At 52.8% G+C, this 15,050-nt stretch overlaps 1 protein-coding gene across 1 annotated transcript; it reads right to left on the bottom strand.

Annotated features, from left to right (window-relative positions):
• Positions 1 to 48: 48 nt before the first annotated feature.
• Gnb2 (G protein subunit beta 2) lies at positions 49 to 5,456 on the bottom strand. Its single transcript, XM_004666306.2, has 10 exons — positions 5,327 to 5,456; positions 2,762 to 2,907; positions 2,501 to 2,539; positions 2,266 to 2,372; positions 1,746 to 1,809; positions 1,507 to 1,669; positions 1,339 to 1,405; positions 907 to 1,108; positions 603 to 819; positions 49 to 521 (listed from the first exon to the last, which is right to left on the bottom strand). Exons 2-10 carry the CDS (start codon positions 2,816 to 2,818, stop codon positions 415 to 417), a joined length of 1,023 nt encoding a protein of 340 aa, XP_004666363.1. The 5' UTR covers positions 2,819 to 2,907; positions 5,327 to 5,456; the 3' UTR covers positions 49 to 414.
• Positions 5,457 to 15,050: the final 9,594 nt, after the last annotated feature.

The following is a 15,050-nucleotide window of genomic DNA, read 5'->3' as shown; positions in this document are numbered from 1 at the left end:
GCCTGTCTACTTTCTGGCAGCAGAGACAGCAAGGGAGGAGACCAGGTACAGAGTTGGAATTGGTTCCTTTATGGAAAAACTGAAAATATAATAAAAATTAAAATAAAACCAGTTTAAAAAAGCCAGCCCCTGGATTTTCCTCCTGCCTCTGGCCCTCCAGAGGGGTGAGGCCCCAGCCCCAGGGCAGCAAAGGATAAGGGCTTTCCTGCCCCTCCTCTTCCCCCATTCCATCCCCATCTTTATCTCCACAGTGGGGGCCCCCCCCCTGGAGGAACCAAACCTGGGTGGGGGAGCAGGACCCAAGGCCCTGTGGCCCAAGGAGAGGCTTGGCAAGGGCCCAGCCAGAGCTCCCGGTCTGTAGTGTGGGCATGGGCAGGGCTGCTTCCCGCCTGGGCCCAGCTGGGGTTGGGGAGGTTAGTTCCAGATCTTGAGGAAGGAGTCCCAGGAGCCTGTGGCCACAGCCATGCCATCGTCGGTGACCCCAAGGCAGCTCACGCGGTTGTCGTGGCCAGCAAGGACACCTGGGAAGGACAGTGACATTTGAACTGATCTGACCTATGTGCTCCACCTCTGCCTGATGTATACCACTGACGACATCTCACCTGCACGGTCACCCTTCATCGCATCCCAGATGTTGCAGTTGAAATCGTCATAACCCGCCAGCAGCAGCCGGCCACTGCGTGAGAAGGCAACCGAGGTGATGCCACAGATGATGTTGTCGTGGGAATACATGAGCAGCTCCTGATCAGCCCGCAGGTCAAACAGGCGGCACGTGGCATCGTCTGAGCCCGTGGTGAAGGCATAGCCGTTGGGGAAAAACTGCAAGATGCAGGCCAGTGAAGATAAGGATGGGGAGTAGTGCCAGTAGCCTAGAAGCAAGGGATTGCCCGCCTTACCCCGACTTACAGCCACTGCGTTGATGTCAGATTCATGACCGATGAAGGTCTGCCTGCACATGGAATCTCGCACATCCCACAGCTTGATGGAGGCGTCACAGGCACCTGATACAAAGGTGCGCCCATCGGGAGCCAGTGACAGGGACATCACATCCCCACTGTGTCCAGCAAAACCCACAGTCTGCTGGCCTGTCTCAATGTCCCACAGGGCACTGGTGAGAAGGCAGGAAGAAGGAAGAGACCACAGATGAGGTGAAGCACAGACTCTACCTCTCACCACATGACAGCCCAGCTCTGACAAGAGTTCCTACAGTTCAGGAAGCCTTAAGTGGTGGGGGAACCCCTGGGCTGGGGTGCTAGGTGTGTTGAGTTGCTCTGTTGAGTCTGGGTTGCCCCAAAGCAGTGTGGATTAGCCCAGGCATCCCAGCCTGCAGGGCCTTACCAGGTGGTATCCCCAGAGCTGGTTATGATCTGGTTGTCATCCAGGAAGCGGCAACATGACAGGTACCCTGGGGAGAGGGGTTGGTCAGCCTAGTCTTAAGGAGGGCATCACAGCCCCTCTGCCACCCTGGCCTTACCCTTCCTTGTCCCCACCCCTGGCTTCTCTCACCAGTGTGGCCAGGCAGCTCCCGGCTGACCCTGACATTGCCCTCTCGGGTCTTGAGGCTGTAGATGGAACAGATGTTGTCCAAACCCCCACAGGCCACGAAGTTCCCTGAGGGCGCATAGGCACAGGTCATGACCCAGGAGGAGCGCAATGGGATGGCATGGACCTGGAAAAGGGCGAACCAAAGTCAGAGGCAGCCAGAGGCTGGGGCCATTCCCCTGTCCACTAGGTATGAGACTCACCTTGTTGGTGGTGTAGCTGTCCCAGATGATGAGCTTCCCGTCCTGGGAGGCGCTGACCAGCAGCCTGGTTATAGAGGAAAGGCAGAGGGGTCAGGTAGAAGAGGTCAGGATGTCCTCTGTCTTCCCTTTATGTCTCCTTTTTAACTTACTGGCCTCTGCTACCAAGTATTTTCCTCCTCACGCAGAAGCCCAATCATCTGTAGCTAGGATCCACATATGAGAGAGAACATGTGGTGCTTGGCTTTCTGGGCCTGGGTTACCTCACGTAGTCAGGATGTCTATACAGGCAATTCCCCCTTTCTATCTAGGGAAAAATACTTAAGCAGCTCCAAAAGCCCCACTTTTTCTCTGGTCCCCTGGCAAAACTGGGTGTCACTATCCTCCAACATTCCGACAAAGGTGCTCAACAGACCTGAGGCTGTCGTCCTCCCCCCACTACTGCTCTGCCCACTAATCACACCAAGTCCATAATATGAATAACAAAGTGGAAACACTGATCCCAACTCTACTACCCACGCACCTTGAGTCTGTCCCCCAGTGCATGGCGTAGATTTTTGCCAGGTGTCCACGGAGGGTCCTCCTGGTCCTCATCTGGATTCTCCCCACTGGGTCCAGCCCAGCTGTGATCTGCAGGTGGAGATCAAAGCCACTCAGGGAGACCCAGGCAACAAACAGGAGCCCATCCAGCAGTCAGTGGGCCTCCAACCCTGCCCCCCCCCCCCATAGTCCCTAACACAGCCCTGCAGTCCTCTCACCTGGGTCAGTGTTGAATCCCCGCATGCTTTTCTGGCGTCCTGCAAGAGGGCAGAGGAGGAAAGAAGCAAGGTGGTGAGAAAATAAAGAAAACACGAGATAAGGCAGAGGGAGAGTATGAGACACGAGATTGCGGTACCTTTCCTCCACTCCACCCTGCAACCCCCGCCCAGCCCCAGGCACCCCTACGAAGCAACAGGAAGCAAGCACTCTCAGTCCTGCCCCGTTGGGCCTGCCCATCCCGGCCGCCAGGCCCTCCTCACCCGGATCTGGTTCCGGAGCTGCTCGGCCTCCTGTCTCAGTTGCTCCAGCTCACTCATGGCGCCGGGCCCGTGGAGCGGGGTTGGGGGCGGCTGGGGGCCGCGGGACGGGGGCTGGGGGAGGCAGCTCCTGGCCGCTGGCCCGAGGCCTGGGGTGGGGGGAGATGCGGGGCTGACGTCAGGCCCCAAGGCCGTGCGGGGGGTGGGGGGAGAGAAGGCGGGGTGGAAGGGCGGCCCGGAAGGGGTTAGCGCTGCAGAGGGACGGGAGGTCGCGGTCCCCAAGGCAGGATGGGGTCTATGGCACCAAAGAGACGTTGCCAAGGAAAGGGCAACTTCCCCAATCTCCCTCCCGCCCCCCGGAAACGGAGCGGGAAGTGTAAGAGGAAGCGCAGGGGAAACCCCTCCCTCGGACAGCAGTCCGGGCGGGACACCCGCGGCAGGAACCGGGGAGGGGGCAGTCCCTTCCAAAACAGACCTGGCGTCCGCCCCAGCCCGCACAGGCACCGCCCTCCCAGTACCTAATTTTAAAAGGGGCGGTGCCGCTTTAAATTCACCCCCACACGCCGCACACCCTCCACACACACCCCCAGCTAAGACGGTGGAGGGGGGGCCGACCAGAGGGGGGAAGCTAGGCTGTTCGTGGAGTTGCCTAGGCAACCGTCACCCGGACTGAGAGCACCTCATTGGTGAAGTGCCCCCACCCTAGCCCCGTTGCCAAGGCAACCGCATCCGCGGCAGAGACCTGTAAGGGTGGGTGACCCCACCCCGGGCCCCATCGCCCCCGCCCGACCCAGCCTCCCGCCTTCTCCCCAGAACCGGCCGGGGTGGCTGTTTACAGGATTTGGGAAAAGCCGATTGGGCACTAATAGGTTCGGGACGGCTCACCCCGGATAATCCCCCCTTGGCCGGCTGCGCCCCATTAGCCGTCCGCAGCTGGTGGGGGCGAGGGCGGCTGGGAGGACAACCCCAAGCCGCCGCTCCCTCCAGCGCCGAGGTCGCCCGCCCCGCCGCGCCCGCAGAAAGCCCGTGGGAGCAGCTCTCAAGTAATTAGGGCTCCGAAGAGAGGCACCCCCCCCACCCCCAAGCGCCGTGCTGCTCTCTCCCAGGTGCCCGCAGGCAAACCCCAGGCGGCTCGGCTCCGGAGCCCTGGGCACCCCAAGAGCCCCGGCCCCACAGGCTCAGCGCCCCATGCCCCCCCCCACCCCGAGGCCTAGGTGGCATCGCTCCAGCAGGGCCCGGCGTCCTGCCCTCCCCTTGGACACCTGTGCGATCTGGCCGTGCACACTGCCCTCAGCCGACCCGAGCGTCCCCCACCCAGCTCCCACTCCCCCCACCCCACCCCAGACACTAGGCTTCCTCTTCCCCGGCGATATTTCCCCTCTGTGAGTTCAGCTTTCTCCGCCAGCGCCAGGGGATGCTCCCATCCTGATTGAGGGTGTGGGGAGGAGGGGGAGGACATAGCTAACACCCCGTACTTCCAGGTGTGGACAAAGCCCCTTCCTTCCAGCTGACAAGTAGTCCCCAAGCCCGAGCAGCAACGACACAGGCCTGGGGCAGAAGGAAACAGGTCAGGGAGAAGCCGTTGGGGGCGGGGGCCACGCTCCTAGCCTTAGGTTCCCCCTGCCCATCATGCTTCCAAAGCCCCTGTCAGCAGCCCCTAGATTCGGGGACATCAATTAGCAAGCAGGGCCCTAAACTGGGGGTAAAAAAAAAGGGGGGGTGACACCGACTCCCCAGGTGTGGCGGGCGAAAAGAAGGGGACAAGGGAGGGTCCCCAGACCTGGCAAGCTGGGAAGCACAAGGCTAGTGCTGCGCTACAAGCTCAGAGGGCCTGGCCCTTCGGTCGCCAAGACCTCCATTTTGCAACCCCCCCCCCAAAGACAGCTGGGTGGTAGTGGGGGGCAGACCATTGCGAGCTAGGCTTGGGCTTAGGATCTGCGAAAAGAACAGGCTGCCGAATCCTCCTGGTTAAGAGTGTCAGAAGCCACAGGCAGAGCCCGAATCGAGGGTAGGGTGGAGACAGGCAAGAGTGGTGGCCTCGCGGCCTTGCCAGGATCTCCCAGGATTCTGGAGTTTTGCAAGGCGAATGCTGGCAAGGGTGTGACACGAAGAGGACACAAGGGGTGCTACCCAAGGGGCAGGCGGGAGGATGGTGGTGGGGCAAGGGGGCGGGACAGGACCTAGACGAAGGCCGGAATTTAGCCTCACCACCCCTCTCCCAACTAACTAAGAGAGCAAAAGGCACGCGAAGCTGGGCTTGGGGGGGGGGGGGTCTAGGGTAAAAAAAAAAAAAATGTCACTACTGTTGGTGCAGAGAAAAGCATGCATTATTAGGGCTGAGGGCTCCCCACCACCACCACCACCACCACCACCACCACCCAGTTCCCCTTCCGGGTTTGGGAGCGACGGGGCCAGAGAAGGGAGGGGAGGTCTGGGGAGTTACGTCCGTTCCCAAGAGGCCAGACCCAGGAGACAAGAAGGAAGGGACATTTCCCCACCCCACCCCACCCCCGCCGTGGGAATTTGGGTCTGGGGGAGATGAGGACTCCTTTATGTGAGCGGAGGTACCTGTGGCGATGGGACTCTGCCAAGGGGGTGGCTGGAGGAGCGCGGGAGGTCCTGTCTTCCTCCGCGGCGGAGGCGGCGGCGGCGGCGGCGGCGGCGGCGCGGATGGATTTCCTCCGTCACCCCAACTCCACCGTCCGGCGCTGGCTGGCTCTCCCCAGAGCGGAGGGATCCCGCCCGCCAGTGACGCGGCCGCCGCCGCCGCGCCCAGGGCCCGGCTGGACGAGACCAACTGTCTGGTGTGCGTGTGTGCGCGTGTGCGTCGGGTGGGGGGGCAGGAAGGCTGGAAGCGAAGACACCGCTTCAGGAGCGAAGGCGAGCTCAAGCCACGGCCAGAGCCACGACTCCTAGCTATTTCAACACACACACAGTTAAAAAAAATAATAAACAAAACACGATAAATGGTTTACTTCCTCCAAAGGAGGAAAGATATCCCCCCCACACACCCTGGGACCGGTAGAGGTGGTACCGGTATAGGGGAGGGTGAACCGACTCTTCGGTCACGTGATCCACCTCCTTCCTCCCCCCCCCTCCTCCTCCTGGATTGGGCGGGTCCAGGCTGGTCTCGGGTTGGACACGCCCCTCCTGTCTAGACCACGCCCCCTTCCTCCGGAGGCGGGGCTAATGAGGTCTAGACCAGCTCGGGACCGCGGGACGTTGACTCTGAGATGAGCCCGGAGGGAGGCTTGCACAGATGCGAGCCCCTGGGGACGAGGTAGAAGGGGTTCCACCGGGACGGTGCCTCAGCGCCGCCTCGTGGGGTTTGCAGACCCCTGCACAGGGCCTCATGCCATTTTCGTAACGGTTCACCATTTATCTTGCAACTTCCATACATCGTTTCTGAATCCGCACGAGAACACCGGAGAGGTAAACAATAGCCAAATCCCAATTTCATAGTAGAAAAGACCCAGGCTGCAGACTTGAGATAGGCAGCCTTAACGACTTCACTGCAATTATACATCCATAGAGCCGTTGGACGAAACCTCACCTTGGACTACCCACCCCGGCCTCAGTTTCCAAACGTGTTCAATGAGGGTTTGAAAGTTGTCTCCTCTCAAGTTTCTTGGCTCGATAGGAAATCTGCCCCGTGGGTTGTGAAAGCCTCATGGAAAGTTCAACTCAACAACTAGGTTTCCGGAAGTTCTCATAACTGAGGAGCATGTAAACACACTCGTGGCTGGGGAGATAGCTGAGTCCTACAGTGTTTGCCTCAAAAGCCTAAGAACCTGACTTTGATCTTCAGTACCCATGTAAATGCCGGCATGAAGGGGCACTTCTGTAATCTCAGGGCTGGGGAGTAAGTAGGAGACAGGTGGATCCTTGGGGCATGTGGACCAGCCAGTCTAGCCTAACGGTGTGCTTCAATGAGACATCATCTGTTTCAAGCAACTGCCTTCCATCACTGAGCCAGCTTCCCAGCTCCCATGAGACCCTGTCTCAAGAAAGAAAAAAAAAAAGGTGAATCAGGAGAGACTGCTCAGGGGTTAAATGTGCTTGTTTGCAAATCTGTCCGTCCAGGTTTGATTCTCCAGTTCTCTCATAAAGCCAGATGCACAAAATGTCACAAATGTCTGGAGTTCTTGTTCAGTGGTAAGAGGCCCTGACATGCCCATTCTCTCTTTCTATCAAGTAAATAAAAACATTTTTTAAATTACAAAAGGTTGGGCTGGAGAGATGGCTTAGTGGTTAAGACACTTTGCCTGTAAAGCCAAAGGACCTCGGTTCAATTCCCCAGGACCCCTATATGCCAGATGCACAAGGCGGCGCATACATCTGGAGTTTGTTTGTAGAGGCTAGAAGCCCTGGCACGCCCATTCTCTCCCTCTCTCCCCCCCTCAAATAAATAAATAAAAATTTAAAAACTATATAAAAGGTGGATAGTACATTCCTGATGATAATACCCAAAGGTTGTCCTCTGGTCTCCACATGCACTGTGTAAGCACATTCCTGCACTTTGCATGTATGTGTCTATGTATGTATGTTTGTATGTGGGTGCACATGCACATTTGTAAGTGTGTGTGGAGGCCAGAGGTCAATGCTGAGTATCTTCAATTGTTCTCCACCTTTTGTTTATTTGCTTGTTTGTTTGTTGAAGTAGGGTCTCACTGTAGCCTAGGCTGATAGGCCATTCACTCTGTAATCCCAGGTGGGCCTCGAACTCACAGGGATCCTCCCACCTCTGCCTTCTGAGTGAGCACTGGGATCAAAGGCATGCACCACCACGCTTGGCTTCTTTTTATTTATTGATTTATTTTTCTTTTTGGAGACCGGGTCTCTTACTGAACCTAGAGCTCCCTGATTCAGCTGGACTAGCTAGCCAGCAAGCTCCAGGGCTCTGCCACCCAGTGCTGGGATTGCAGGCATGCACCACCACACCCAGCGTTTTTACATGGGTTCTGGGAATCCAAACTCAAGGCCTTATGTTTGCACAGCAAAGTGCACTTTACCCAATGGGACATCTCTCAGCCCCACAGTGACATTCTTTTATTTTTACTTTATGTATTTGAGAGACAGAGAGAGGAAGAATGGATGTCCCATGGCTTCCAGCCACTGCAGACGAACTCAAGATGCAGGCACCACCTTGTGCATCTGGCTTATTTGAATACTGGGGAGTCGAACTGAGATCCTTTGGCTTTGCAGGCAAATGCCTTAACTGCTGAGCCATCTCTCCCAGAGTGACATTATTTAGCACAAATCCCATGCATCTTCACATACCAATGCAAGGACCTGTTAGCAATAGGTAATAAATATCAGTTAGACCTTAGAATTTGGAAAAAGAGATCTTGTAGTTAATTTATGCCAGGTTCCTTGATGCACACAGGGGCTTTTTTTTTTTTTTTTTTTTTTTCTTCTGAGACAGGATTTTGCTCTAGCCAGGCTGACCTGGAATTAACTATGAGGACAGCCTCAAACTAAGGACGATCCTCCTACCTCTCCCTCCCAAGTGTTGAGATTAAAGGAATGTGCCATCACTCCTGGCATGACCCTTTTTTTTTCTTCTGAGAGAGAGGGAGAGAATTGGCACATCAGGGCCTCTAGCCACTATAGTCAAACTCCCGATGCATGCACCACCTTGTTGTGTGTCTGGCTTATGTGGGACCTGGAGAGTCAAACATAGGTCCTTAGGCTTCACAGGCAAGCGCTTTAACTGCTAAGCCATCTCTCCAGCCCCCACTGTGACTTCTTCAAAGCTGCTTAGATAACTAGCAGTGGAAGATTATCCCAGTTCTGCCAATCTCTGCCTTGCTGCTTCCTCCCACTCTGATTTCTGTGCTAACAAACTTCCATGTTTGAACTCCCTCAGGTAATATTTCCTGAGCTCCAGTGATGGAGGAGACGCTGTCCTGTGTGCTCAGGGTACAGGTGCAACCCTCAGCCAACAGGGGCTTTCTAGTCTCTAGAGGAGAAAGACAGTGGGTGAGTGCTGACTGTCTGTATTAGTTACTTTCCTTGTTGCTATGGCAAAATGCCTGACCAAGCCGGGCGTGGTGGTGCATGCCTTTAATCCCAGCACTTGGGAGGCACAGGTAGGAGGATCACTGTGAGTTCAAGGCCACCCTGAGACTACATAGTGAATTTCAGGTCAGCCTGAGCTAGAGTGAAATCCTGCCTCAAAAAACTGAAAAAAAAAATAATTTTTTTATTTGCACACAGAAAGAGAGGGCCAAGCGTGGTGGCACATGCCTTTAATCCCATCACTCAGGAGGCAGAGGTAGGAGGGTCACCATGAATTGGAGGCCACCCTGAGACTACACAGTGAATTCTAGGTCAACCTGGGCTAGAGTGAGATCCTACCTCAAAACAACAAAATTAAACAAACAAAAGAGAGACAGAGAAAAAGAGAAAATGGGCACACCAGGGCCCCCAGCCACTGCAAAGGAACTCCAGATGTGTGCACCACTTTGTGCAACTGACTCTACATGGGTGGTAGTGGGAAATTGAACCTGGGTTGTTGAGCTTTGCAGGCAAGCACCATAACCACTGAGCAATCTCTCCAGCCTCCACAGTATATATATGATTCTTGAGTCTCTGGTCCCCTGCAGGGCTGGGGTTATGGGAGCACATGTTCATGCATAGCAGTTTAACTGGAGTCTGGAGATTCAAGCTCTGGCCCTCTCAGGACCCCTCAGGACCTCATGCTTGCACAGAAAGCACACTTAATTGCTGAGCCATCTCTGCAGCCCAAGAATGGAGCTTCAGGTTAGGATGTTTCAGATTTGAGGTGCCAGGAGAAATGTTCAATAGGTCTGGAGCTGAGCACAGAAATCTGGGTTGCGATGGAGCCTGAGAATAAGTGACAGAGGGGAGCAGATGAAGTCATCAAGAGATTTATGGAAAAGACATAATGGCCTGAGACCAAGCTCTGAAAAACTCCAGTATTTAGAGGTCAGACAAAGCCCAAGCTGCCAATGCAGAAGCCAAGAAGCTGAGGGGGGGAAAAAAAAAAAAGGTATGATGTGGAGTTCTAGATCCAAGGGAAAAGAATGTTGCCAGGGCCGGGGACATGACTGGGGGGATAAAGCTCTTGTAACGCTAGCGTGAGTACCTGAGGTCGGACCCCGTCCATGTAAGAGAAGGAAGCTGGGGCAGGCTTCTGTAATCACAGCAAGGCAACACTGAGAAGGGAGGCAGAGACAGGAGAATTTCCCAGAAGCTAGCCTGGTGAACGCAGCAGTGAACAACAGAAATGAGAGATCCTGCCTCAAACATGATAGGAGAAGGTCACCCCCCAAGAGTTGTCCTCTGACTTCCACATGCATGCTGTGACCACACACATGTCCATACTCAAACATATGAATACATGCACACAGCCATCATACATATACATACACACTTAAAAAATAAAGCCTGTAATTAGGGCTGGAGAGGTAGCTCAGCAATTAAGGCACTTGTCTGAAAAGCCATGGGGCCTGGAATGGATTTCCTTCCCAGTACCCACTTAAAGACAGATGCACAAGGTAGCGCATGAATCTGGAGTTCATTTGCAGTGGCTACAGGCCCTGGCGCATCCTGCCTCTTCCTTTCTCTCTCTCTCTCTCATAAATAAATAGGGCTGAAGAGATGGCTTAGTGGTTAAGGCACTTACCTGCAAAGCCAAAGGACTCAGGTTCAATTCCCCAGGACCACATAAGGCAGGTATACAAGGTAGCACCATATGTCTGGAGTTTGCAGCAGTTGGAGGCTCTGGTAGACGCATTCTCTCTCTCTCTCTCTCCCTCTCTAAAATAAATAAAAATACAATATATATTTTTAAAATATTTCTTAAAAGTTCTTTTTGAGCCAGGTGTGGTGGTGCACATCTTTAATTCCAGCACTCAGGAGGCAGAGGTAGGAGGGTCACTGAGAGACTACATAGTGAATTCCAGTCAGCCGGGGCTAGAGTGAGACCCTATCTCCAACCCCCTCCAAAATTACTTATTTATTTTTATTTTATTTGTATGTGCGTGTGAGGAGGAGAATGGGTGTGCCAGGGCCTCTTGGCCCTGCAAAGAAATTCCAAATGCATGTGCCACTTTGAGCATCTGGCTTTTACATGGATACTGGGGAATCAAATTTGAGCCAGCAGGCTTTGCAAGCAATTACCTTCAAGTACTGAGTCATCTCCCCAGGCCTCCCCCCAAAAAATATTTTAAATGCCAGGTGTAGTGGTGCATGCCTTTAATCCAAGCACTTGGGAGGCAGAGGTAGGAGGATTTCCATGAGTTCGAGGCCACCCTGAGACTACAGAGTGACTTCCAGGTCAGCCTGAGCTAGAGTGAGACCCTACCTTGAAAAATAAAAACAAGCCACACAAGCGCCTTAATCACTAAGCCATCTCTCCAGCCCCACACCTGGCTTTAAATATATATATATATATTTATTTATTTGACAGAGAGAGAAAGAAGCAGATAGAGAATGGGTGCTCAGGGCCTCCAGCCACTGCAAACAAACTCCAGACACATGCATCACCTTGTGCATCTGGCTTACGTGGGTCCTAGGGAGTTGAGCCTGGGTCCTTTGGCTTTGTAGGCAAATGCCTTAATGGCTAAGTCATCTCTCCAGCCCTAAAAAAATATTTATTTATTTATTTGCAAGCAGAGAGACAGAAAGAGAGGGAAAGAAAATATGGGCATGCCAGGGCCTTCAGCTGTTGCAAACAAATTCCAGATACATGTGCCTCTTTGTGCATCTGGCTTTATGTGGAGACTGGGGAATTGGACCCCTGATCATTAGGCTTTGCAATCAAATGCCTTAGCCACTGAATAATCGCTCCAGTCTCCCTTTTTGTATTTTTTAAAAACTTTATTTTTATTTATTTATTTGAGTGAAAGAAAGAGAGAATGGGCATGCCAGGGCCTCCAGCCACTGCAAACGAACTCCAGATGCATGTGCCCCCCTTGTGCATCTGGCTTACGTGGGTCCTGGGGAATCGAACAAGGTCCTTTGGCTTTGCAGGCAAACGCCTTAACCACTAAGCCATCTCTTCTAGCAAGACAGAATCTTGCTAGGTATCCCTGCCTGACCTGATACTTGCTTGGTAGTCCAGGCTGGCCTTAAACTCAAGATCCTCTTGCCTCAGCCTATGATTGCTGGGATGCCATGCATATGCCATTACTAGCATCATTTGTTTTTGCCTTAGTTTTTGTACGTGTATGTTGGTATTCATAAGTGTATGGTCGCACTTGAGTGGATATTCAGTGAAGTCATGCCAGTTGTAGTATCTTGAAACCAGCATGGAAATCAGCAAGTGCTTCTAATCACACTTTCCCTTCCCTGAAGAGCTGGTTGTTAAAACATTCATTACAGGAGCCTCGGGACAAAGCTCAGTCAAGAAACTGTTTGCCTTCCAAGTTTGGGCCCCAAAACCCACATAAAAATGCCAGATCTGCGCTGAAGAGATGGCTCGGTGGGTAACGTGCTTACTGCACAACTGTGAGGCCTGAGTTCGAATCCCCAGAACCCATGTAAACGGCAGATGTTGTAGTATATGTCTGCAGTCCCAGACCCATCATGGTAAGGTGGGAAGCAGAGGTGAGAGAACCCTAGAATCTCACTACCAATCTGTAATACCAGTGCTGGGGAGATGGAGACAGGCAGGTCCCTGGGGCTGGCCAGATAACCAGTCTAGACTAATTGATAAGCTCCAGGCCAATCAAAAGGCAGGGCTAGGGCTGGAGAGATGGCTTAGAGGTTAGGCGTTTGCCTGTGAAGCCTAAGGACCCCGGTTCGAGGCTTGATTCCCCAGGACCCACGTTAGCCAGATGCACAAGGGAGCGCACGCATCTGGAGTTCATTTACAGTGGCTGGAGGCCCTGGTGTGCCCATTCTCTCTCTCTCTCTCTCTGCCCCTCTTTCTCTCTCTGTCTGTCACTCTCAAAGAAATAAAAATTAAAAATAAAAAAAAAAAAACAGAAGGCAGGGCTAAACTGGGCGTGGTGGCGCACGCCTTTAATCCCAGCACTCAGGAGGCAGAGGTAGGAGGATCGCTGTGAGTTCGAGGCCACCCTGAGACTCCATAGTGAATTCCAGGTCAGCCTGGGCTAGAGTGAGACCCTACCTAAAAAAAAAAAAAAAGTCAGGGCTGGGGAGATGCCCAGTGGTTAAAAGCACTTGCTGTCTTTCTGTGCAGATCTGAACCTCATGAAGCCTGCTTCAGTGCGTGCACACCTCAATCCCAGTGTGCCGACGACAGTGGGGAACAGGAGAGCCCAGATGCTCTCAGAGCAGTGAGTCTGATGTTTGCTGAAAACAGGTGGAAGGTGGGGACCGATGCTCCAAGACTGTCATCTGGCCCCCACACATGTGCAGTGGCATGCACACACGCACACACGCACGCACATGCTCACAAAAGGTGGATGGTAATGCTGCCCTCTGGCCTCCATCTTCACACCTACCTGTGCATACACATCCATCCATGAATTCACAAAAGTACATTGTTTGGAGCTGGAGAGATGCCTTAGTGGCAACGGCAAAGGACCCATGTTTGATTCCCCAGGACTCATGGAAGCCAGAGGCACAGGGTAGCACATGCATCTGGAGTTCGGTTTGCAGTGGCTGGAGGCCCTGGCGTGCCCATTCTCTCTATCTGCCTCGTTACCCCTCCACCCCTCTATCAAAAAAAAAATAAAAAATAAAAATACATTGATTACTGCTGTTTGTAAACACAAGGTCGTACTATTAGCCCTGGAGGGCTTTAAATTTGCAATCCTGCTGTTTCAACCTACCAAGTACTGGGAATACAGATGTGCCCCACCACACCCACCTATTCTCAACTAAATTAACCACCTCCCCACACATGCCCTCCTCCTGCCTCCCCTTCGTGTATCTCTTGGCCGCCTTCACTTCAGCGCCGTGCAACCAGTAGCATTTCATTCCCTCACATGCAAAGGGCGGTCCCTTAGTTTTAGTGCAGTGCAAACTGCTCTGACAAAGAGACTTGCTGGGCATGGGGCCAGCAAGCCCAGTGCTCTGAAGGCTAAGGTGGGAGGATTGTCACAAGCGTTAAGCCAGCCTGTGTGACATAGTGAGTTCAAGGCTAGCCTGGGCTACAGAGTGAAACCGTGTCTCAAACAAACAAACCGATCTCCAAATGCAATGACTTAAGCAAAAATCCCCAAATGGATACTTTAGGACCATGACGACATCACTGCCGTCTTCAACATGTGCCTCCCATCTCTGTGACTAGTAAAGCCACCAAGGTATCTGATTCTTATGCATTGGGAAGGGAGAGACTGTGGGAAGCATAAGTTCATCCATGTTTAAAAGACATCACTAACTTCTGCTCAGAAGTTGATCAGGTACAAAGAAAACTGGGATGTGTAGTCATGCATATGTATACAGATAATTCCTTACTATGAAAAGTAAGGGAGGGGCCTGGAGAGATGGCTTAGCAGTTAAGGTGCTTGCCTGCAAAGCCAAAGGACCTCAGTTCAATTCCCCAGGACCCATGTAAGCCAGATGCACAAGGTAGTACATGAATCTGGAGTTCCTTTTCAGTGATGGGAGGCCCTAGCATCTCTCCCTCTCTCTCTGTGTGTGCGTGTGTGTGTCCCTCTTTCTTTCTCTCAAATAATAAATAAAAATAAAATTTAAAAAAAGAAAGGGAAGGTGCATGGGTGTGGCTAAGGCAAGAGGAATTTGAATTGAAAGTCACCCTGAAAAGAAATACAGACAGCCTATAAACATGTAAAAAATGTTCTACATTCTTAGCTTTCAGGGACATGCAAATTAAAACTATCTTGAAGCCATTCTGCATGCAGTTCAATGGGAGAAAGAGAAAACACCAGAGAAGATACTCAACAGCGGACACTGCAAGCCTTACATTTGGCCAGCCAGGCCAAATGAGCCAACGGGTGCAATAGTGGCATGTCTGTCATGGTGGAAACCAACTGCCCTCTAATTGGGCTGGAGGCCTGCTCCATGGAAGGGAACACATCCCTGATACTGAAAACTTAAAACAGGGGTAGTCATGAGCCCTAGGGATGTAACGTCTGCTACTGTCTGGCTAAATGTATATACTATGCTTATCAAACTGCCCAGTAAGCACTTCTCTTAATGTTCATACCCTTATATTAATGCTACTTTCACTTTTGGTAGTGAATCTTCTCTTTTCAGATGGCAATGACCTTGGGATGACTTAGAAGGCATCATGGTGCTGGAAAGAAGTGACGGGAGTGCTCAGCACTGCAATATCTCTATCACACCTTCCAAGGCTCAGGGTCTATTGTGGAAGAGGTGGCAGAAAGAA

The sequence above is a fragment of the Jaculus jaculus genome, chromosome 2 (assembly GCF_020740685.1).
Source record: "Jaculus jaculus isolate mJacJac1 chromosome 2, mJacJac1.mat.Y.cur, whole genome shotgun sequence".
NCBI lineage: Eukaryota > Metazoa > Chordata > Mammalia > Rodentia > Dipodidae > Jaculus > Jaculus jaculus.
This window is presented reverse-complemented; position numbering and strand designations above follow the sequence as displayed.